Source organism: Oryza brachyantha, chromosome 9 (assembly GCF_000231095.2).
Source record: "Oryza brachyantha chromosome 9, ObraRS2, whole genome shotgun sequence".
Taxonomy (NCBI): domain Eukaryota; kingdom Viridiplantae; phylum Streptophyta; class Magnoliopsida; order Poales; family Poaceae; genus Oryza; species Oryza brachyantha.
Genome location: NC_023171.2, coordinates 6,789,907 through 6,813,953, shown reverse-complemented (window position 1 = coordinate 6,813,953; position 24,047 = coordinate 6,789,907). Strand labels below are relative to the sequence as shown.

Genomic DNA, 24,047 nt, shown 5'->3' with positions numbered 1-24,047 from the left:
TAATTTGTAGCTAGATGCAGCACGGCCTCCAAGACACTATCACAGATGGGGTCAGATATTAATTGTGTAGTATACGACTATTGTATATATTGGCTACTAAATTAGCTATATACCATTTATAGTCGACAGCTGGCTATACTATTGAACTTGCTCTAAGTTAACTTAACTCCCTCGTTTTTCATGTGCACGCTTCCCAAACGACTAAACGATGTATTTTTTTTAAAAAAATTCAATAGAAAAAAATTATATTGATCTATTTATATTTTTAATAATAAATTAATCGTGTGCCAATCTATTGTTACGTTTTTCGTGCTGGATAAATTAACTTACCACCCCTATTGCCGAACACGGCTTTAAAGGACATTATTGCTAAGTCTTTTTGCACACATTTTTCAAACTACTAATTATTTTTTTAAAAAAAATCTATATAGAGTTGATCTCTCACATTTTAAACTAGAATTTTAATTTGTACTAGTTAACTTCATTATTTATACCATAAAATAGTTATCATAAATAACATTTAATCTTTTATCTTCACCTAATACAAGAACACAACCTATGGTTTTGGTCGCATCTTCTCTTCAACTTCATTTTGTATGAAACATTGTTTCGTAACAACGGTTTCCTTTCCTGGTCAGCAAATATGCATGGTTAAGTTGATTTTGTTCAAATGTGTACAAATGCATTTTTCACCCTATTTTTGAGGCCATCGCAACCACTTTTGCCGCCTCAAATTCAGAGGGAAAAATGACGACGTTAACGTGCAACCAACAATCCACTCCAGCATCTCCCACGGCATCTCTTTCTGCTGACCCGGTGTGATGCCTTTCATCGTCCTCTTCCTCTTTTCTCTATATACACAGACGCACGCAGCATGGACCACAGCTGCACACGTGATGCCCATCACATATCACCAGCAACGCACAGCAGATCATATTTCAGAGAGGCCGTGCTCTGCTGTTAGGGTGGACAAAAAACTCGTGGCTCATTAGCTCGCTCGATTTTGATAAATTCGGCTTGGCTTGGCTCGTTTCATTTTTCTAATAAACCGAGCTAGCATTTTAGCTCGTTAGAGATAACGAGCCATCTCGAGCTGGCTCGTGAGCCTAACGAGCTAACCAAAGATATGTGATTCGCCGGCATTCATTGATTCCACCCCAAAAGCATGTGTTCAATACTTCATAGGTTCACCATGTGATCTGTTGGTTCAAACTTTAATATTTAGAAATAATTTCATATGATTTGCATGTTTAAACTAAAAATTTGCTTGTATAATCTATTAAAAAATTATTTAAGTTAACTTTTCATGCATGGCTCATGAACCTAACAAGCCAGCTCAAGCTGTGTAACGAGCTGAGCCGAGCTAGGTTTTTAGCTCGTTACGATAATAAGCCGCGTTATCCACCCCTGTCTGCTGCCTCCTCGATGGCTTGGTGTGGTTCGCAGATCACAAGTGGCATGGTTTGTCCTCACAAACGTCATTGGGCCGAGGTGGTATGCGGCATACCCATAGATCCGCCTGTAGATTTGCCATGGTGAAACTGTGTGCAGAATGTGCAAGGATTTGCAACCAATGGTATAGAAACTGTAGTATAGTAATGTTATTTTAGGGGTATAGAGTACCCAGATTACAGACAGCTATCAGACTTGAGAGCATTAGTATGTCAAGATTGCTAGGGTATCAGAATAAAAGATAACCCAGTGTGTTGAAAATTGTAATGTGGGCGACAAAATATATAGCAACAGCACTATGCCACAACTCCAACTGTATCTCAAAGAGTTTCAGGCAATACAATAACACTCGAGCTTCCTTATTTTGTGTTGGGGGTATCTAGCTAGTAGAAAACAAGTGCTAACCTAGCAGAAACATCAGTTCCCAGCCAGAGAGCTGGCAACTTGGCAAGCAAATAGATGTACAGTACTAACTGATTGTCTTGACAGAACAACCACATGGCTCCTTCGCGCACAAATGTCTTCATGGGCCTGAAATATTCCGATTGCACATCAAGTTATATATCATACATAAATAACGTTTCCACAAATTTTGATTGGTTAGTTATCTCGGTAGTTTCTACTATAGTATGATCTGTAGCATTGATAAGAATTGAACATAAAATAGGGATTTTGGAGTGTGCTATAGAACGGACGTGTCAGGATTCAGGAACTGATAATTAGATACTACTTATCCTGGCAATTAAATATCATGAATTTTAACCGCACAAAAAAGTTGAATGACTTCAACAAATCCGGTGAAATTTGATCAGCACTAGTGGAGATTGGCATTCAAAACTAGCCACTAAGGCACAACAAAGAGGAAGGCTTAACAAACACACAGGGTCCAGAAAAGGGCAGTGAATGGGATAATAATTCAAATTATAATGCACTAAGACAAGCAGCAATATAACTCAAATTTTCCACTATAAAACCAAGGACCTGATAGAGAAGTGTTACAAACAAGATTAGGAAGTATGCATAGCAAAACCACATAGAGAGAACCAATTTAAAAAGAAAATAAAATAGACAGCAGATACAACACGGAGGACAAAGTAACTTCCACTCGAACACTGAAATGGTAAAATTTGCAAAGTATAATAAATTTAAAACAAAGAAAATATTTACTTGGAATCAGCACGGAGCAATCCTAAGACCAAGCCACCCTGCCACAAGGAACAATCCTGAGACCAAGCCCTGCCATACGTAACAATCTTGTACCACGACATACTATCAGGTACGACAAACAAGTACCACAGTATCAATTGGGATTAAACAACGGTGGGACATTGTCATATGGTAAGATTTTTCCATTCAACCAAATAAAAATGCTCGCAAAATTCAAAAATCTGCCCCCCTTTAAAATGCAGGAATTGAAGCAGCATGTTTTCCAATCCTATAGGAATTGAAAACACATGAAACAGGAAGTGAAGCCCTTTGATTACACCACAGGAAAAGATGAACTCCAGAAAACTTTCCAAGAGGTCTAACCTCTTGCTTATTTTCCTTTGGAATTAGACATAGGAATGCAATCCTATGGAAAATTTACTATCGTCTTCCAATAAAACAAAGGGAGCTTTAGGAAAAATTTCCTACGGAAATTGAATCATCCAAAAATCATATCCTAATCCTCCATTTTAAAAGGGCCTCAGTAGTTCCTCAGAAAAATAAAACCCTGTAACCAATAGTCCGTCTGTAACCTACAGTCCATCTATGTTGGAATATAGAATGCCTAGAGCTGGAACTGTGGTTGTAGGTTGGAACATAGAATGCCTATGCAAGCCAAAACAAAATACAAAAGCCAACAAATTTATGGAAGACAGATAGCCTAAAACCAATGCCCTAAATTGAGTACAGCTATTTATTGCTGGTAGTCATGGAACTCTGATTTTGTCTTGTGGTGTAGTATATTTTTTTTTATGAAACAAGATACAGTAATATACCCTCACTTATTGGCTTGTGACAATAAAGAACCGAGAGCCTGAGATTTGACAGATAACAATAGGCAAATTGGAACATCAATGACAACCCATTACCCATGTAGCCAGGTTTTACCATGTGGTAATTGGTATGCAATCTAAAACACTTGTCCTGTCAACTGATAAGGATGCAACATGCTCCGAAATTCCAGCAATTCATCTAGAACTATTGTCAAACCGAATAACCCAAACCATTAAGAGAACAAAATCCTGCCGAAAAGGTCTAACTTGGCAACTTTCTTGTATTGATCTCCTAGAAGCAAGACATCTTCCTATTTCTATATCAGCATTTTAGCATATACCCTAGATAAACCTCAATTATACATTGATAAAAACGACTCATCTGTGCACAATGATGTTGCCTTGTTCTGAATTTTACCTTTCATTTGGCATAGTGAGATACTAGTTTCATAGCTCTGAAGCAAATGATTATATGCTCAAAACGTGTGATAGGTAACCTATTGAATTCACTATCAGGAGATTGATGGGTGCAAGGTTACTCTAGCAACTGAAGTGCAACCATAGTAATTCCTCTCTTATGAAATAAAATATGACATAATACAAAGATGCTAAGGGCCATGTACCTATCTATGTGTCCTTCCATGCACTTCAAAAGCAGCCAGGGAATCATTCTAAGTGAAAGATGCCTCAGTGCTGCGCCCACTCGATACTCTTAAGGTCTATGCCTGCCTTGGCCATCTCATATAGTGGACTCATGTCACGAAGCTTCTTCACCTGATGCACAGTGAGCTCAATTGCTCTGTCAACCTCTTCCTCAGTTGTAAAGCGGCCAATGCCAAAGCGAATAGAGGTGTGTGCCATGTCCTCTTCTACACCAAGTGCCCGCAGCACATAAGATGGCTCCAAGCTGGCACTAGTGCAGGCACTACCACTCGACACAGCCACCTCCTTTAGACCCATCAGCAAGCTTTCTCCTTCCACATATGCAAATGACAAGTTCAGGTTACCAGGGTAACGATGCTCCATACTTCCATTGATAACAATATCGTCCACCTGTCCACGGATGCCATCGAGCAGGCGCTGCTGCAGAACCACAGCTCTCCTGTGATCATAGTCCATCTCTTTGGCTGCAATTTCGCAGGCAGCACCAAATCCAACAACAAGAGGCGTCGGCACTGTACCACTGCGAATTCCACGCTCCTGACCACCACCACTCATCTGCGGCTCCACACGGATGCGGGGGCGACGGCGCAGGTAGAGAGCGCCCACGCCCTTTGGCCCATAAATCTTGTGCGCCGACAAAGACATAAGCCCAATCCCCATTTGGTTGACATCAATCGGGATCTTCCCGAGCGCCTGTGCAGCATCAGTATGGAACGGCACTCCCTTCTCCCGGCAGATGCGGCCAATCTCCTCGAGCGGCTGCACAACGCCGATCTCGTTGTTGACCGCCATGACGGAGACGAGGCCGGTGTCGGGGCGGATCGCGTCGGCGAGCTGCGCGACGTCGACGAGGCCGTCGGGCCGCACCGGTAGGTAGGTGACCTCGAAGCCCTCCTGCTGGAGGTACCTGCAGGAGTCGAGGACGCACTTGTGCTCGGTCTGGGTGGTGATGACGTGGCGGCGGCGGTCGCGGTAGAAGCGCATGACGCCCTTGACGGCGATGTTGTTGCACTCGGTGGCGCCGGAGGTGAAGAAGATCTCCCTGGGGTCGGCGCCCACCAGCGCGGCGACGCGGGCGCGGGCCTCCTCGACGGCGGCGTCGGACTCCCAGCCGTAGAGGTGGGTGCGGGAGTGCGGGTTCCCGTAGCGGGAGAGGTAGAAGGGGAGCATCGCGTCGAGCACCCGCGGGTCGACGGGCGTGGTGGCCTGCATGTCCAAGTAGAGCGGCCGCCCCGATATGCGCACGCCCTTGATGGTCACCGCCTCCCCGTCCTCCTCGGCGGCGGCGGCGGCATCGGCCGTCGTGGTGACGGCGGCCGTGGAGAGCGCGCGGGCGGCAGGGGAGGAGACGGACGGCACCCCGCGGCGGAGGAGGAGGAGTGGGAGGGGGAGGAGGCGGCGGGAGAGCGCCATGGGTGGTGGGTGGGGGTAGGGTTCGCGGCGAGGCGGTGGGCGGCGGCGGAGAGCTCCCGTTTCGGTGGAGGGGTGATTTTTGGGAAGAGGAACAAAAAAAAAAGGTGGGGGCGAGATGGATTGAGGTGGGAGAGGATAGGCGGCCGAGGCGGTGGGGTTGGCAAATGGGCCACGCAACGCGAACGCGTCTCTCTCGGAGCCCGTCGCCGTCGCGGCGAAACGTTGGTTCGGCCCGCTGTTTTTCGTTGGGCCGTAGATTAATACTCTCTCCTTTTTTTATTGATGCTGTTGATTTTTTATATGTTTGATTATTTATTTTATTAAAATAATTTATATGAATATTAATTATTTTGTTATGATTTGATTTATTACTAAAGTAACTTTAAGTATAATTTTTAATTTTTCATATTTAGATAAATGTTTTGAATAAATCGAACGGAATATAACGGGTGACGTGGCTACTCGAGGTCAATCACTCTTTTATTATTTGTCCCTTATATTGACAAAATGCAGATGTGAGTATGTGACGTACTGGCAAACCTACGTAGAAATGCTGTAGTCCATATGTATTCTGATATATGTATCTATTGATTTTTTTAGTGATTATTTATCTTATTTGAAAATTTTTATGTAAATATTTGAAAAATATAATTTAAAATTAAAATATATTTGGTAATAGATTACATTAGAAGATAATTATTAAGTTTTTTCAATAAGATGAATAATCAAACATGTGACAATAATAAGTTATAATTAAAATACATTTGGTAATAGATTTACTAGTCAATTGTGTGCATAATTGTAAGAGTATTTACTGTATAAACGATTCGGTAAAACACATTGAGCATGTCTCCTAGTATGAGGATATTTTACTATTTTTAAAGGAAAATGCTACGTGACGGGACACCGTCCGAAATAGACAACAACGGGATACATTATTCGTATTAATAACGCCTTCACTCTGACACACGTGACAAAAATGATTTACGTGCAAAACAAATAGACAAGAGCGCAGCGGATAACAACTCAAGTGGAGGCGTTGGCGACGGGGACGACAACGGCGGTGGAGGCGATGATGACAACATTGATGGTGATTGCGGCGACGACAAGGGATGGCTATTTCACCCACGGGGCTGGGTCCCCGGCGGGTACCCGCCCCTATGGGTACGGGGACGGGTCTTAATTTTGACCCGCGGGTAACCAGGTCTGGGGCCCCGCATTTGGACGGGTGAGGGGACGGGGATGGAGTTATACCCACGGGTGACCCGCGGGGACCCGAGGGGGGGTATATTAGACTATGGCCCCTTAAACTACAACATAGCTCATAGAATGTGCAAAGGCCCAAATATATAAAGTAGTAACATTAAATTCTTGCAACCTCTCTTTGTCTTCTGCTCCCTCTAGAGTCCACTCTAAAGTCCAGACGCAGGGCGGCGGGCGGCTAGGCGGGGGCCTCCAAGCGTCGAGCGGCGGGCGGCCTCCTCCAAATCTCGGGCGTCTCGACCCCTCCCCTCTCCCATCCCCAGTCTAGCTGGCGGTCCTCTACGGCTCTGCCCCTCTCTACCGGCGGCGCACGTAACGAGCGAGGGAGGGGGCCATGAGGTGGTGCGGGGCGGCGAGCCAGCGGCGAGGCGGCCGTGGCTAGACGGCTAGGCAGTGTGGTGGTGAGCGGCTGTCGGCTTGATAGCTAGGCAGCGATCGGCTTGATGAGTTGGCGGCGTGGGACGGCGAGCCGGCGGCAAGGTGGGTGACCGGCGAGGTGGCTGCGACTAGATGGCTAGAAGGCGAGGCGGCGACTAGGCGTCAGCTTGACGGCGAGGTGGCGACCGGCTTGGTGAGTTAGCGGGTGAGCGGGTGACCCAGTTGGGTCACGGGTCCCCGGTCGGGTCGGGTACGGGGACGGAATCCAACCGGTTTCTCTATTCGGGTCCGGGTTCGGGTATAGAAGTCGGGTTATGGGTTCGGGTCCGTTCCTGTCCAACCCGCCCCCGACCCACCCCGTTGCCATCCCTAGCGACGACGTCGATGGCAATGGCGGCGGCGACGACGACAACGACGCACTCTATCCCCTCTAGCAATCCAAGATCTCTTACCTGATGGATCTTAGCTTAAAGAACAAGTTTATAGAAAATGGCAGAGGAATTTCAGTAGGCAGCACCATTGATAGAATGCTAAAAGAAGAGAATATGGATAAATTGGTATCTCACATGTACCATGTATGATACGTCAAGGCATCAGTCATGGTACCATAGTCAGGTAACATGATAAGTTGGCAACTTCTAACTAACATATATGGTACCATGTACGATACATGAACAGTATCATGTCTGGAACTAGTGGCATCATGTGTGGAACTAGTGGCATCATTAGAGTTAAGCAGATCTTCCAGGCCTTTGTGTGCTGGCGCGACTTTTGTATCACGTTGGTTCGAATTTTGCATCAACATGACGTTTCCAAAACTAGCCTTTGTGACCGGTGGAAGCTTTGAGTGGTCAGAAATAAGTCTTTTTGTGATCCAACATATCATGGGACACTAGGCTTTGAGTTGAGAAGTGGTTTAAGTGATGTCTTTTGAGATGGAATTGAAAGAGAAAGTTAGGAGTGAAAAGGGATGTGCCATGTACGATGGTACACTCCGAACTGGATTATGGCACGTCATGAGATGCGACTTGTGATTTTGAGCTGGTTCTATGACAAGTTGTGAGATGCAAATTGTGGTTTCGATCGAAATATGAATCTCATTCCAAGAAGGGCTAGCTTATTGAAAAGCAACTTACTAATTGGACTGAGGTGCACGCCTCTTTCTAATGATAGCAGTTATCACTTAGAATTTTATAGTTATATTAAAAAGAACTCCTTTACAAAATAAACCCACATCCTATTCTTTCAACATCTTGCATATCATCTATTAATCTCTCATGACTTGTTGAGTACGCTTTTGTACTCATCCTCGATGCTAATATATTTAGTACTTTGAAGTGAAGCCTGGTTGCCAAAGCAAGTGAAGTTGAAGCTTAAGATTTCATGCCTAATTTCAAGCTGTTGCTTGTGGATTGGATTTAGGTATGCTAAGTCCTTTGTTGCCTTCATGCTTGTTAGTCAACCTCTCCAGACTTGCTCCAAATGTGAGACCTGCTAAAGGTAATGTTTAATAGCTGCTATGGTGCATCTCAATTCGACCGTGGGTGCCAGCGATGTGTCCTGAGACTGGTATTGGTGCAGTGATCCCGTGCGGAGTCGGTTCACACCAATTTCCTGCGGAACATCGTCTCTAGGCATCGTCACTATTGATGGAGCCAGGGCGGGTTTTACACTAGCCTTGCTACATTTACAAACACATATACAAACCACGTACATTAATTAATGAATGTTTCTAAGCAAGATTAAAAAAATCTTAAAATGAAACGACGGAGAGAGTATTTGGGGTTTACTGCGTTCTAATCATACACATAACCCTCAAAACCTAGTAAACCCACGTCAGTAAAAAAAACATCTAAACACCGCTTTAATTACGATGTCACTCTTCGAGATTGTGCGTATCTTCATCAGTTGACGATGGTGTCTTCTCCGGTGACGACCGGCGGCATGGTCGCTTAGGTAAGGGTGGTACGTTATACATGTCCCGTATCTCTGCGAGCACACCCGGGTAGGTCCGCGCCACCTCGCAGAGCTCATCGGTCGTAGCCACCGTGAAGAGCTGTGTCGTCGACAGGAACTCGATGCACGACGCTCTCAGCTTCGGGTACGACCCGCTCTTCGTCAGGGCCAGCGCCGACGTGACCGTGTCCATGCCGACGCCGGCGCACAGCGTGTCCTCGCACATCTGCTTCAGCGTCTCCAGCCCGTACATGTCGGCGGCGACGAGGAGGCGCTGCAGCTCGGCCGCCGCCCCCTTGGCGTGGCCCGGGCCGCCGTCGCTGCAGGCGGCCGGCAGCTCGTTGCAGTAGATGTAGTGGAGCATGTGCCTGAAGGTGGAGGCGCTGATCCCGCGGATCGGGACGGTCGCCATCTTGCTCTCGGCCATGGGGCCGAGCAGCAGCGCCCTGAACACCTCCGACTGCGCCGCCATCACCGTGCGGTGCGCGCTGAACCTCTCGCCGCCGACGTCGAAGCAGACGTCGGTGAGGTCCTGCTCTCTCGCCATGGCGGCGAGGCGGTGGCCCAACGAGTCGTGCGAAAGGCAAGGCGGCAAGCCTTCGACGAAGGACACGGAAAAGAGCGCCACCATCGTGCCGTCGTGCAGACAGTTTGCCTCGAGGTAATCTGTCAAGACGAGAAGCCCACACGCAGCTTTGCAGCCTCCGTCGCCTCCGGCGGGCAACGGAATAACCTTGGATCTCACCGCCGGCGGTTGCATCGCCACCGACTTGGTATTGCCGAGGAGAACGATATCCACCATGATTCTATGAACGCCAGCTGGGTGGCTAATTGGACCGGAGACCAGCACGGCGAGGCCAACCCGGTTCTCCTCCGGCGCAGGTTTGTGCAGAAACTGGAAGGACGCTTCACATCTGTATACCTCGCCGATTCTGCAGGCTGTGCGCAGCCTGGTCCCAGCGTCGAACTGCATCGCCGCCTCGTAGTCAACGCTGAACGTGAAGTGCCGGTCGTCGCCGCCGCCGAAGATCTTGCACGGCGCGTCGTCGTCGTCGCAGTCGACGACGACTGCTCGATGGTAGTCGGCCATCGTGAGGAAGAAGAGCGTGGTCGGCCGGCGGAGGGTGGAGGCGGCGATATGATTATGATCGGTCGTCGACTGCTGGAAGTGGTGGCGGTGATGCACGTATGATATCAGCATATCTATTATATAATGCGGTCATTGTATATTTGTATTTTAGAGTTCGGATTCATCTCTATATCGGACTTGAGGACGACGCAGAGGAACATACTGCAAAACAATCGCAGTGCAAATTGACTTTGGCAAGGACCAAATGCTGGCAATAGCAGTGCATTCATTTCTTAAATCATATTCTCTCCGTTCTTAAATGTTTAACGCAAAAATTTATATAATTATTAATTTTTTTATATCGGTTTATTTATTGTTAAATATACTTATATATATATATATATAGAGATTTACATATTTTATAAAAAATCAAATAAGACGAATGATCAAACGTATAAAAAAAAAGTCAACGACGTTAATTATTTAGAGACAAAGGAAGCACGGACAATGATTTAGAAAACTCTTAATTTACTGTATTCGCTGCATCTCCGTACTTACATATTTATACAAGTAATCGGTGATCCATGTGTTAATTTGAGATCATCGTAGATACGAGTCCTATTAGGATGCGAGTGTAAAACTCAGAGGTGCTGAGCGTGGAGGAAACACAACGGTGGATGCTTTCGTGTTAATCAAAGACAGAATACATGTACGATATATGAGTTTTACTTCCCTCCTTCGTATCCGGAGGTACCGATATCTCACGGTATCAAATCGTTTTTAATCTTTGGATCTAATAGTGCACATCCAACTTAGCTAGATACAATGGTGAGAAACGATTTGGTATGTATCTCGAGATACAAAAGAAATGATGAGAGAAAAACTCATGATATATATACCAGCCGTATGGGTTGTTAACTAATCTCCTAATACAAAGGGATATAGCTAGTTCTATCTTAGTTAAAAACCTCAATTCTATCTTAGTAAACAACCTCGCGTACATATCTTATCAGGTGATAATCCTAACAGCGAGGCAGCACACGAGATCATCGTTCTTCTCTCTTCACCATATATTTTCCTTCTCTGCTGCTTGTATCGTCGAATATATATATGTTCGTACTCTATTGCAATATAGCATTTAAACATGTGTTAGTTGTTAGGGTAGAATTAGCGCTAAACTCTGTGTGACCAGACATGATTAGGGGGTGGATCCAGGGCAGGAGAGATGATTCCGAGGGGCAGCCGGAGGAGTTAACAAGCTGCGTGGGGGGAGGCGCGGAGGCGGCCGGCCGGCGGCGTACGAGGAAGACATGTAGCGGCTAGCGTCATCAAGGACCAACGGACCGATCGAATCAATGCCTTCTTCGGACTTCGGAGAAGTTAAGAAAACCTATTCGGTGTCGGTGTATTAGTTTTGCGTACGGACGGAGGACTCGATCCGGTTCGATGGCTGGGTCAGTAGCAGGGGTGTAAGTGGGCCAGCTAGCCCACGAACCTGTTTTTTCAATTAAGCGGGTAATCTAATGGACTACTTTCTTAATGGTCTATAAGCGGGTTGGTGGACCGACCAGTAGGTGGCTTTCATACTGATCAAGGTTGGACCCGCACATACTTTAGACGTTTAATACGTGTATATTAATTTGCATGGTCTTGTACAAAGTGGCAGATCTAGCGGGAGGCATGCACGTATTGTGATCTGGTGTGGACAAGTTATACATGCATGGGGGATTGATACGTGCAGCGTTCCAAGGGTGACATGCTAAAGTCAAGATACGACTCAGCAGAGGCAGCCGTGGGGAGGGAGTTTTCTCCCATAACTTTTCTCTGATATGTGATTGATATATATGTCTAATGATTATGAGACTCACGTGTAAACGTTAGAGGCAAAGTAAAATAAGAAAATCTCAATTCAGCCATACAAGGGCGAGAGATAACTGATACAATAGGCCAGTAAAATTCGTTGATTTAAACTGTTTCGCCGTTCTAATATATATTTAAGATATGTGAGTTGATATGATAAGAGATATATAACATAATTTCTCTTTAGTTCGACTAAAAATAATAGATGTACTATTATCTAGTAAATTATAGAGTTCTTCAATAATAACACGTTTTTACGATATTAACCGGTAAAGTACGAAAAACCGAATGTCAGCAAATATGGCCTTTACGTTGTCATGGGCTGGCTGAAATCCAAACTTGGTGGATCTGCATACTTAGACAACCTATCGTCTACATGGCCAAATGGATCATCAAGCCCAAGCACGACCGGATCAGTGCCGAGATCAGTCAGGCTGATATGACCTGACCTATACACCGAGCCGAGTGGTGTCCACCCATGAGCTACACCAACGGCACCAACATGGACCACTAAACTCGAGCCGTGCCTAGTCAGCCCAAAGGCACCCCAACACATTGTGCTTCTTTATGTCAAATTCTATTTTAAGTCTCTCATCTCTTAAGCCAATGTCTTATATGGTTGGAGTAAGTATATCTAATTTACATCTCTCTTTTTGGCAATGCCTTATAGTTTCTCCCTGCAATGTCTAACTTTTCATTTTATTTAAAAACTTTTACGATTAATATTTTTATTGTTATTAAATGATAAAACATGAATAATACTTTATGTATGACTAACTTTTTTAAAAAAATTTAATAAAATTTTCAAAATAAAATGGATGGTCAAATACTAGACATGAAAACTAAAAAATAAAGTCTATTTAGAATGGATGGAGTACAACTAAATTATGTCTATTTTAGATCCCTCAACTATTTTTCTTTTCCACTTATTGGAACGTGCCATGCCACGTCGGTCCATCGTGCCAAGACATCGGTCCATAGATATCCCAACTGTCAGGCCAGGCCATACGGATCCGACGGTAGTCGTGTCGTACTGTGCTGGGATCAAGCCAAATGGCTATGCCATGGGCCGGTCCATCGCCCCTTATGGGCTATCTATGCCGTCGTCTATCAGATAACTACACTCGTATATATGGGCCAAATGGTGGTACGTGAGACACAAGCAATAATGTCACAGATACTTGGGTGTCGGCATCCTCGCCGGCAGGGTGGGCAACGGCGCCTCGCCCTGCAGCATGCTCACCGCCTGCCTCATCGACGGCCGCATGCGGCAGTTCGGGTGGGCACACGCGAGCCCAACGACCATCACGCGCTCCACCTCGCCGCTGTCGAAGTCGCCTCCTAGCCGCTCGTCGGCAGCCTCGAGGACGGCTCCCCGGCCGTACATGCCCCACACCGACTCCACGAGGAGGCGCGCCACCGTGCCGGTGCCTCTGCCGTGCTGGTCCGGCAACGCCGGCGCTACGGGCGGTCGGCCGCAGGCGATCTCGAGGAGCACGACGCCGAAGCTGTACACGTCCGACTCCGGGCCGGCGCGGCCGGTGGCGAGGCACTCCGGGTCCAGGTACCCCACGGTGCCGGCGAGGTTGGTGGTATGCGATCCCCTGCCGTGGTCGACGAGCCTCGCGAGGCCGAAGTCGCCGAGCTTGGCACCGAACGACGCGTCCAGCATGATGTTGCTCGGCTTCACGTCTCTGTGCAGCACGCACTGCTCCCACTCCTCTTGCAGGTACAGCAGAGCTGACCCCAACCCCTGCACGATCTTGAATCTGCAAAACAGAATACAAGATCTCCGATACTAATTAGAACTTTTTACCATTTCTAAAAAAATATGTACAAGATAATCACATTTTTCAATATAAAAAAACAGTAACTTAATATATAGAGAACTGCTACGGATGTCGCTACAGTAACGGGATACTTTCATGAGCGAAGCAGTAAAGGGCAACCGTCCAGAACATAAGCAGTGAAGCAGAGAAGCGGAGCGCACATGATCAATTTATCTAATGATTCTGTCGAGAACATAATACCGTTCTCTAGACTTTCTGTAATACATAATGTATCTTAAGATGTTAAAATTTTATACTAAAATTTTTAGTGTCTCAAGATACTCCCAAAGACAATAACAAAGTACTAATTAATGCAATTTTACAGTAATTAAGAAGGTATCGGCAGGTACCACCTTTTTATGTAAATTTTGATACCTCTTCATATTTTAGGTATCAGGATGAACCAAATTTTACATTAAAATTTTGGTATCTCTTGATACCTACTCAATACCTACTCAAGAACTGTAAAATTGCTTTTAATATATGATTCTTGATTGCAATCTGAACTGGAATAATTTTGTTCAGTAGTGGAGGGAGATGGAGAGATGCACTAATGCATAAACTGGATAATAATACGTTTATTGATTGCTTCTGGGGCGATGTATAAATACAACTATATGTGTGGTGTGGATCTCATGAAATTCTAGACATACGGAGATACAAATGAAAATTAATCCTATCTACCCTAATAAATCAGCAAATTTTATGACACTTGAAAAAATACCACTGAGTATTAAATTTTAGGCTAAAAAATTGGCACTTAAGTTGGACCTTACAAAATTTAATAATAGAAAATATAGTAATCGTCCATTCTTCAACACAGCTTGTTCTTAGCATTTTTCCTCTGGTTTTACCCCTAAGCTTTCCGAACTACTAAAGAACATGCTTAAGTAGATTTCAATTTTGTAGTAGTTAATTTTATTGTTTGTACTATTGATTAGCTATAACAAAATTATCTTTCACCTTTTATCCTTTACCAAGAAAGAACAAAATCTATAAGAGCTATAAAAATACCCAAACGACCGGATATGCTAAACTTTTATCCATATGTACTCAGACAACCCTGTTTAGTTCTCAAAAACTTTTCCCAAAAATATCACATCGAATCTTTAGATACCTAAATAAAGCATTTAATATACATGAACATTAAAACTAATTACACAATTATGGGGGAAATCGTGAGAGAATCTTTTAAGCCTAATTAGTATATGATTAGTCATAAGTGCTACAATACTCAACATGAGCTAATGATGGATTAATTAGGCTCGAAAGATTCGTCTCGCGGTTTCCAGGCGAAATCTGAAATTTGTTTTATAATTAGACTACGTTTAATCAAATGTGTGATCGTACGTGTCGATGTGACCTCTCTTCCAAAAATTTTTAGGAACTGAACGTAGACTAAGGCCTTGTTTAGCTCCCAAAATATTTTCCAAAAACATCATATCGAATCTTTGGACATCTAAATGAAACATTAAATATGTATGAATATTAAAGCTAATTACATAGTTATGGGTAAAATTATGAGATGAATCTTTTGAGCCTAATTAGAACGTGATTAGTCATAAGTGCTACCGTAACCAATATATGCTAATGACGGATTAATTAGACTCGAAAGATTCATCTCGTTGTTTGCACGCGGAATATGTTCAAATGTGTGTCCAAAGATTTGATGTGATGTTTTTGCAAAAAGTTTTGTAAACTAAACAAGGCCTAAGATTGAATTTGATCCACCCTAGAACTATAAATGGGACATGATTCTGTCTAGATTCTAGGACGGAGGGAGTAGTTACCTCACAGGCCATGTCAGGAGAATGACAGAGTTGTACAGGTGGGCATCGAGGCTGCCATTGGGCATCAGCTCATACACAAGCATGAGCTCCCTGCCCTCGTGGCACCATCCGATGAGCCGCACAAGGTTTCGGTGCCTCAGCTTGCTGATGATCTTGACCTCGGAGCTGTACTCCTTCCTGCCTTGCTCCGACGCCCTGGAAACTCTCTTGATGGCGACATGGGCGTCAAGCTCCTTCAGAAACCCTCTGTAGACTGCCCCGAAGCCGCCTTCTCCGAGCTTCTCCTCCTCGGAGAAGCCTCTAGTTGCCGCGGCGAGCTGTCTGAACTCGAATCTCTTGGGCCCCGAACCCTTCTGGAACTCTTCGTCCATGAGCATGCTCTGGACTTGTGATTCGTCTTCTTTCTCGGCTAAAGCCAAAGTTTTCTTCCGCAGCGCGGAGACCAGAGCAAGAACGGCTACACAAAGGATGAGAGACAGCGAGCTGGTAATCACCAAGGCCACTATTAGCCCGACGTTGCTCTTGGATGAACTTTTACCTAGCGAGGAATTCACAAAATTTATGAGGTCATGTGATGAACAAAACTGTACTAGCTAGTACAAGGCAGAAGTGTGGACCTGTGCGAGAGCTCCGGGAGTTTGGGTCTGCCAAGCTGAAAGACCAAGAGAGCAACTGATGCAACTCAATGGATCTACCAGTGGCTGCCGAGAAACCGATCGCTACCGGCTCCGGCAACACCGCGGTGAGGTTCACCTTGGCGCTCATGTTGAAGATGGGCGTCGCGGTGGAGAACTTTGGGCTGCGGTCGAATCGCAGCTCGACGTTCATCACGGTGGTGCTGCTGTTGTAGTCGACGCGAGCGCTCATCTGCCCGTTCAGGCTGAAGCTTGGCAACGTGATGTTCGCCACGGACCTGAGCGAGCTCACGTCGATGCCCATGTGGTCGTAGGTAAGGCTGGGGTCAAAGGAGTCGTTGAACGTGTCGAACTCGACGGCGACGAACCGGTCGTTCCCGGCGACGGCGCTCGCGTTGAGACAGCTGCTGCAGAGGCCGAGAGAGCCGCCGTACGAGAGTGGCGGGAGCGTGGAGGGGAAGTGGGCGAGGAAGAAGGCCATGCCGTCTCCCTTGTTGTTCTTGTCGGTGATGTTGATTACGAAGGCGAAGGAGGTGGTGAAGCTGGCCACCTCGCCCGTGGCGTCGTCGCGGAGTGGCACGGGGTGCGCGTAGGACACCCGGCCAACGTTGTCGAAGAGGCTGGCGTTGTACGCGTTGGCCGTGAGGTCGAACCGCCCGCCGTGGAACGCCGCGATGCCGGCGGTTTCGAAGTCGGCGAGGCTGAACGTAGAGGTGTTGGAGAAGTCGAAGTCGAAGGGGAGAGAGCTCGCGTGCAGGCCCCCATGGCTGACGAGGTGTACTGCGAAGCTGATCAACGGGAGTAGCAGGTGTCGACGACGGCTTGCCGTCGAGGACGAGGACGCCGTCTTGCCCCTGCCCACCATATGCGCCGGCCGGCCGGGAACTGCTGCGTACGCAGGAATGAGAATATGAGATTGGGCGTATCGTCTCGCCTAGCTCGTTGTGTTTGCTTGTATTAATTATTAGCAATTTTATAGTTCTTAAAGAAGGTATTAGAAGGTACTTTTCTATGTAAAATTTGATATCTTTTATTAAATACTAGATACTACTAAATTTTAAATAGAAAATAATGACTCAAGGATTTTTTTTCATTAATTATTTATTGTTCCTTGGTCTTCGTCGTCGCTGATGGAGAGAATTAATAAATGTGATTCAATTTGTGGCTGAGCAAGCATCCATACAACCCGTCATCATCGTGCTTCTGCTGTCGACGTGTTTATGACGACGAAAGAGACACGACTACAGGAGGAGTTAGGCGATGCACAGTTTGATCCTGCATTTTCAAAAGTGCAACATCAGTTGTTTTTTTTAAGTTTGATGAATGAAACAACCTCGGTTTTATCTCACAATTTCATAGGCTAGCTAACACATTAATTTTTTACATGAGGTCGTGATTAATTGTGACATATAAATTACGTAGTATTTGTATATAATTTGATATACATTCCATTTTTCTATACAGGATAAAAAAATCATGTTAAAAGTGTCGTTTTCATTGGCTTGAAAACAATGTGCATAGAGTTTCGTCCTGATAAAACCCTCATGAAACAAATATACTCTCTCTCATATTAGTTTTAAACCGCAACATTTATTTTGCTGATGTGACATCCTATTAAATGTAGATAAAACCCCTACCGTGACTAGCTTAAGCCCTGTTTAGCCTCCAAAAACTTTTCCTAAAAACATCACATTGAATCTTTGAACATCTAAATAAAGCATTAAATATAGATGAATATTAAAACTAATTACACAGTTATAGAGAAAATCGTGAGACGAATCTTTTGAGCCTAATTAGGACATGATTAGCCATAAGTGCTACAGTAACTAATATGTGCTAATGACGAATTAATTAGACTCGAAAGATTCGTCTCGCGGTTTCCAGATAGAATCTAAAATTTATTTTACAATTAGACTATGTTTAATACTTTAAATATGACCCCTCACCTAAAAATTCTTGGGATCTAAACGGGGCCTTAGGATAATTTAAACATTCCTAAATTTGGATGCGAAATTTTTATCTAAGGACCTGAGATTTTATGAGCCACAACTTCTATAATAATTTTCAGCTCTCCAAACAGTTTAGATTACTTTAAAAATATGTATCCAATTGGAAGTTATAAACCTAAAGACTCATTTTTTAAGATTAGAGTAAGCTAGATTTTTGCTAGCTGCTTATTAGAATCCCCGCGGCAAACAGGACAGGAGGACGTAAGTTGATTTCACGAAGGCGGAGATCCGCGGCGAAGACGCCGAGATGGGAAGCTGTGGGCTTTCCTGGAAGGCATAGATTGGATGGTATGGATGCATCAACTGCAAATTGAACGTGAGGACGAGTGGGAGTGGATTTTAAAATCTTAAGAGAGGACGTCATCTCATATATTACATGCTATCCTATTTAAGTAATTATGAAAAGTTTTAAATTTTTTTGAGGCTAGACTAATATATAATATATATATATATATCACTCCACACAAACACGTAAATTTAAATATGAACTCTACTAGTCATATTTGTTATTTTTGTTACTATTCTATTTGTTATTTTTGTTATATATCGTAGAAGCCATATTTGAACTTGCATGTTTGTGGAGTTTTATATTTAGTATGGACAATTTTATAATTCTTGATGAGGTACCAATAGGTACATAGATATAGAAGGTACTAAATTTTACAGAGATTTGCTTTAGTCCAACAAAAAGTATCTCGAGGTACCAAATCGTTTTTCACCATTAAATCTAGATGAGTAGGATGTGCACCGTTAGATCCAACGATCAGAAATGATTTGGTACCTTAAGTTGCTGGTATCTCGATGCACCTTTTGTTGTACCGAAGCAAATCTTAATTTTACACTAAAATTTTGTATCTCTCAGTATGTATTTAAGGACCGTATAATTACTCAGTTAGTATTAATTCATCTTCATTTTTTTTCAAAATTTTTAACAATTATTCAGATTACACATAGGATAAGAGATAAGGGGATAAGAGTTTAGAATAACTGTGTCGGATGACCCGTAGGCGCGTCGTCCTCTGTTTTCGGCTACGTGGGCCTCGCGGTTTACCCAGCAAATAGTCTGGCGATGAGAACCCTGATCTTGGCGCCTTGCTTGTTGGTCACCTTGGCGGTCGGCACTCTGCTCTCATCCTGAGGGCTAGAAAGCTAGCTGGTTTCCCGACACTTGCCTATGGAACAAATGTTTGAAAAAGGCTAATTGGCCAGCGTTCGCGCGGCGTCCTCACGGAAACATGTCAGCTAAAATTCTGTGCGGAACAAGGAAGTTTGGACGGGAGGATGCCAGCCGTATCGCTCAACAGATGCCAGCCGTATCGCTCAACAGATGCTTACATAGTTCAAAATAAACTAATCTTTTACTTTTTATATACAACCTTTACTCTTCGTTTTATTTAAAAAAATTACGATTAACATTTTATTTTTATTAGATGATAAATCATGAATAGTACTTTTTACGTATGACTATTTTTTTAAATTTCTTAATTTTTTAAAAAAATGTATGATCAAACGCTAGACACGGATGGTCAAAATTTTTACCTTAGTTAAGGACGGGGAAGTAGAATAGAGACTGTTTCACTGTTCTCTAATTTTTTTGGAAAAGGGCCTAGGAATTATGTTTCCTTTATAGGATTCCACAGATATTTTTGCTACTTAAGGATGAAAAAAATATTAAGGAATAAAGCAACAAGCTCACCCAAAGGAGGAATTTGCATCTGCCATCTTCGTAGGTACCTGTTTTTTCTCCGTTGCTTGTCTTGTTTAGCCTTGTTGGTGCTGATCTGCATATATCTGTCAGAAATTAGGTCTTATTTAGTTACAAAACAAAAATTTTCACGTGATCACATCGAATGCTTGCACATATACATGGAGTATCAAATATAGGTTAAGAAAATACCAATTACGCAGTTTGCGTGTAAATTGCGAGACGAATCTCTTAAGCCTAATTACGCCATGATTCGACAATTTGGTGCTCCAGTAACCATTTGCTAATGACATATTAATTATGCTTAATAAATTCGTCTCGTAGTTTCCTCGCAGAATCTGTAATTTGTTTTGTTATTATACTATGTTTAATACTTTAAATGTGTATCCATATATCCGATGTGACAATCCGACCTAAATTTTTTCTCCAACTAAATACACCCTTAGTTTACTAAGCAGAGATGGGTGCTCGGCAAGTAGTAATTTATATATTTTTTTTAGGTTCCAAAACAATCCAAATGCTACAATAGTTTGGTGTCACTCAAAGCCGGTTATAATTCCAAAATGCAACATTTTCGCGAGCATTGTATCACAGTTCAAAGTATGTTGTTAACATAAAACAACCTCACAATAAACCAATCACTATAACAAAGAGGATATTATAAGAAATACAAATTTAGGTGTCCGATACAAGGCTACATATCTGATGGTCCGATGTATGTAGCTATTGTTGGTGCCTCCATTTCAGATATGCTGGCCATCCAAAGATAATCATGAAGGGCCAAAATGTATGCACAAAGTCTCGAAGTATATCCTTGCCCAAAATCCACCGCACCTTAAATCTTCCATATAAGAACATTGCGAGGAGAACTTGTGTCCGGACAGACTCGTGCCCGTACAACAACCCAGCAGAACACATGAGGCAGACAACCAAGGCAGTATTGTGGCAACTGGTGCAAGGACAACGTATAAACCTAATGCAAATGCAGCTAGCAAGCACCTGATTGATAGCCAGATAAGTGTATTGGCTGAGTTAAGGTGCCCCAACCGGATCTTGTAGTCAACTTTAGCCATGCCTGAATACACAAGGCTAAAGGTGGCCAACAGGGAGAAGATGAATGCAAATGTGATGGCCAACACGAACGCACCGAAAGCATAGCTTCCGACAAATGTTGGCGTGCCGCCATTGATGCGATCGTCTGCTCTGTAACCTCCAGGCAACGTGAAAGCTGCTGCGAATGCAACGGTTGCAATGAGCGTGGAGCAGACGCCCATAACTTGTGTAGACTCTGTTATGGTCTTTGAATCTTCCTGTTGGTGGTCATCCTTTTTATCTTCTTCAGTCCCTGAATCTCCTTTCTGAGCAACCTTTTTGCAGATGCACTTCTCTTGACGATGGTCAACGCAAGGATTTCCGTGCTTTGCATTGGCAAGACCTAGGGACTCATCTATCCAGATTTGTTGATGCTGTAAGCACAAGCATGAGCATCAGGAAGTATATATATATACATACAATTTTATTGTAAAAAGAGCATTCATGCATGACCATCAGGAAGTATATATCACATTTGTAGAAAAAGAACATGCATGCATATTTTGAAGGGAATTTCTTATTACCGATCCATGGTGAAGCCCTTCCGGTCTCAGCCTCACTGAATTGTCTAGAGGTGTTAGACCCTCGTTGTTCAGACAATCAATTTCTACTCTTGGGTTTGCCAATAGACATAAAACGGCTTGCAGATCCCCGGCTTGTACAGCTAAGTGTAGCACGGTGTTCCCATCGTTGTCCTGCATATTCACAATTCTGGATGCCAACCATCTTCTCTGGCGAACAAACATTATGATATTATATCTTCTCTCCTCAACAGCAACATGAAGAAATGTCCTTCCCTGTGCATTGCACAGGGTGGCAGAATTGGGGCTCCTGTTGAGCAATATGTTGATCGCGGCGTATCTACCTTCTGCAGCGGCGACGTGGATGGGGAAAGAACCCATGTCGTTAGGCTGATATGCCGAGGATTCATCAGCGTCCAGCAACATACCAGTCAAAGTCGTGCTGTCGACGTCTCCACTTGTCTTCCTCGAATAGAGCAACCAGTCCATATAAAGACCATATCTGTCTATATAGTGCAAGATGAAGAACAGTGGCTTGTAGTAATATGGAATCTTGGTGCTTGGTTCTATTGATACAGCAAAATGAAGTGGTGTCCAGCCGTCTTTGTCACATTTCCCAGCAAGGTCCTTATTCCAATCCAAGATCATTTTGGTGGCCTCTGCATGCATTTGGTACTTTCTTATATTAAATAAGAAAATTTCACAAAACTACATATATATATATATACTTTGATAAATAATTACCAAATTACGTATTTAGTGTCATTTTTTTATGGAACTATATACTTAAGGCGAATTATTATAGAACTACAGACTTTGTGAAAAATCATAAAAAAACTACAAATGTGGTAGTTTCAAAACCCACCACTACACTGCTATATTGCAGTTATAAAAGTTGTATTTTTGTAATTAAATTGGTACAAATATCATAGTTTTGTTTTAACTTGATTAATGGTTTTTATTTTTACTGTACTCCATCTTAAAATATGTAGAATTATAATAGATTTTGTCTGAAATCAATAATTTTGTGATACATCATCCTAAATATACTATGCATGAGTTACTAAAAGGTAAGGACAAAACAAATGTTTGTTAATCCTTCATTTAACCTCCTTGCTCTAGGTGAAAATCTAATGAGTGACATTTTAAATGCCACGACCATCCTGAAGGCATCACGTTGGAGATATTTGTGCTAGTGTCGCCATGTTTTGGATTCAAGGGGTAATAGCAGTAATATGAGGAGAGATGATTAGTCTATAACTCAAATATTCTTCAGAATTATCTTCTGTTTTAGGTCAACACTAGTCACTAGCGACGATGGGAGCAGATTTCGACGATCACCGTTGATTTCATATATCTATTCTCCTAATTTATGGATTACAAGGACTACACAAATTTCATAGTTTTCTTGTTTAAATCGGGTTGTTAATTTGTAATTTGCAGTTATTTGTCTTATAATCACTGTACTAGCAGGTTCTAGCTTTTCTTAAAAAAATCAAGGCCTCCTTGTGCTGCCCGCAGGAATTATGGGCATGTGCGGTAGGAGGGCAGCCGTGAGTGTTATTATTTCAGCACAATAGCTAAAGTATTATAATATTGCCAAAATAAATAAATAAATATTTTCATAAATGTGTTATCACCTATCTTTTGTCTATAGAGAATATTCACCCTAATTTAGTTTTATATGTGATTATCCATTTATGGTTGATTGTTTCTATATCAAATAGTTCAAGGGGTAATTGTAAAATTTATGATAAAAATAGGCGGGACAGCATATTCCCCGTCACCACCAGAAAGGAATATGTGAATACTCATTAGGGGTTTGGTCTGTTTCTTAATATCAAAACTCTTAAAGTATAATTTAGAAAATTTATGTCGGGATCTAGTGACCTCTGTTATCATCAAAAGAGAAATGAGTGTTGATATCAATTGGTCTTATGTTTCCATGGAAACTCTCTATCTTTAGTTGTGATCACATGATGTCAACCTAATGGAAAGCATACTATATTATGGAGAAGATTTATGAATGGAAAATCGAACCGAACACTTTCCCATACTGGTTTCAAATGACTTGTGTGTATCGAAATTTCTCAATCTTCTAAAGGGCTTGACTTAGAGGTTCCAACCTAAAACTCTAGTGAACTCTTGAGTGAGATTACGTCCTAGAGCTCCGCCTCTTCCTCCACCTTTAGCTATTAATAAGGAGAGCATTTTTTGTATCCTTTAGGAGGTATCATGAGGTACCACTGTTTTCTAGGTAAAATTTAGTAGAGGTTTGCATTAGTCCAGCAAAAAATAATAAAAAGTATCTCGAGGTACTTATACCTCGTGGTACCAAATCGTTTTTGATTGTTGGATCTAACAATGCACATCCTACTCAGCTAGGTCCAATGGAGGGAAATGATTTGGTACCTCAAGGTACCGTTAACTCAA

The 24,047-nt window shown here is 43.3% G+C and overlaps 3 protein-coding genes and 1 pseudogene across 4 annotated transcripts; all 4 read right to left on the bottom strand.

Annotated features, from left to right (window-relative positions):
- Positions 1-1,670: 1,670 nt before the first annotated feature.
- On the bottom strand, positions 1,671-5,585 carry LOC102718866 (cysteine desulfurase, mitochondrial). 2 transcript variants are annotated; one of them, XM_040527568.1, is made up of 3 exons: positions 4,055-5,585; positions 2,620-2,657; positions 1,671-1,983 (listed from the first exon to the last, which is right to left on the bottom strand). In XM_040527568.1, the coding sequence occupies exon 1, from the start codon at positions 5,505-5,507 to the stop codon at positions 4,119-4,121; it is 1,389 nt and encodes a 462-aa protein (XP_040383502.1). In that variant the 5' UTR covers positions 5,508-5,585; the 3' UTR covers positions 1,671-1,983; positions 2,620-2,657; positions 4,055-4,118. The 2 variants fall into 2 exon arrangements, with proteins under 2 accessions (XP_040383502.1, XP_006661136.2); XM_006661073.3 differs by lacking the exon at positions 2,620-2,657.
- A 3,439-nt stretch (positions 5,586-9,024) lies between these two features.
- LOC102718583 (BTB/POZ and MATH domain-containing protein 2-like) lies at positions 9,025-10,194 on the bottom strand. Its single transcript, XM_006661072.1, has one exon. It carries the CDS (start codon positions 10,192-10,194, stop codon positions 9,025-9,027), a length of 1,170 nt encoding a protein of 389 aa, XP_006661135.1.
- A 2,705-nt stretch (positions 10,195-12,899) lies between these two features.
- On the bottom strand, positions 12,900-17,152 carry LOC102718300 (L-type lectin-domain containing receptor kinase IX.1-like). Its single transcript, XM_015840820.2, has 3 exons — positions 16,270-17,152; positions 15,653-16,190; positions 12,900-13,802 (listed from the first exon to the last, which is right to left on the bottom strand). Exons 1-3 carry the CDS (start codon positions 17,150-17,152, stop codon positions 13,205-13,207), a joined length of 2,019 nt encoding a protein of 672 aa, XP_015696306.2. The 3' UTR covers positions 12,900-13,204.
- A 3,572-nt stretch (positions 17,153-20,724) lies between these two features.
- Positions 20,725-22,283, bottom strand: LOC102714489 (annotated as a pseudogene).
- Between the last annotated feature and the right edge of the window lie 1,764 nt (positions 22,284-24,047).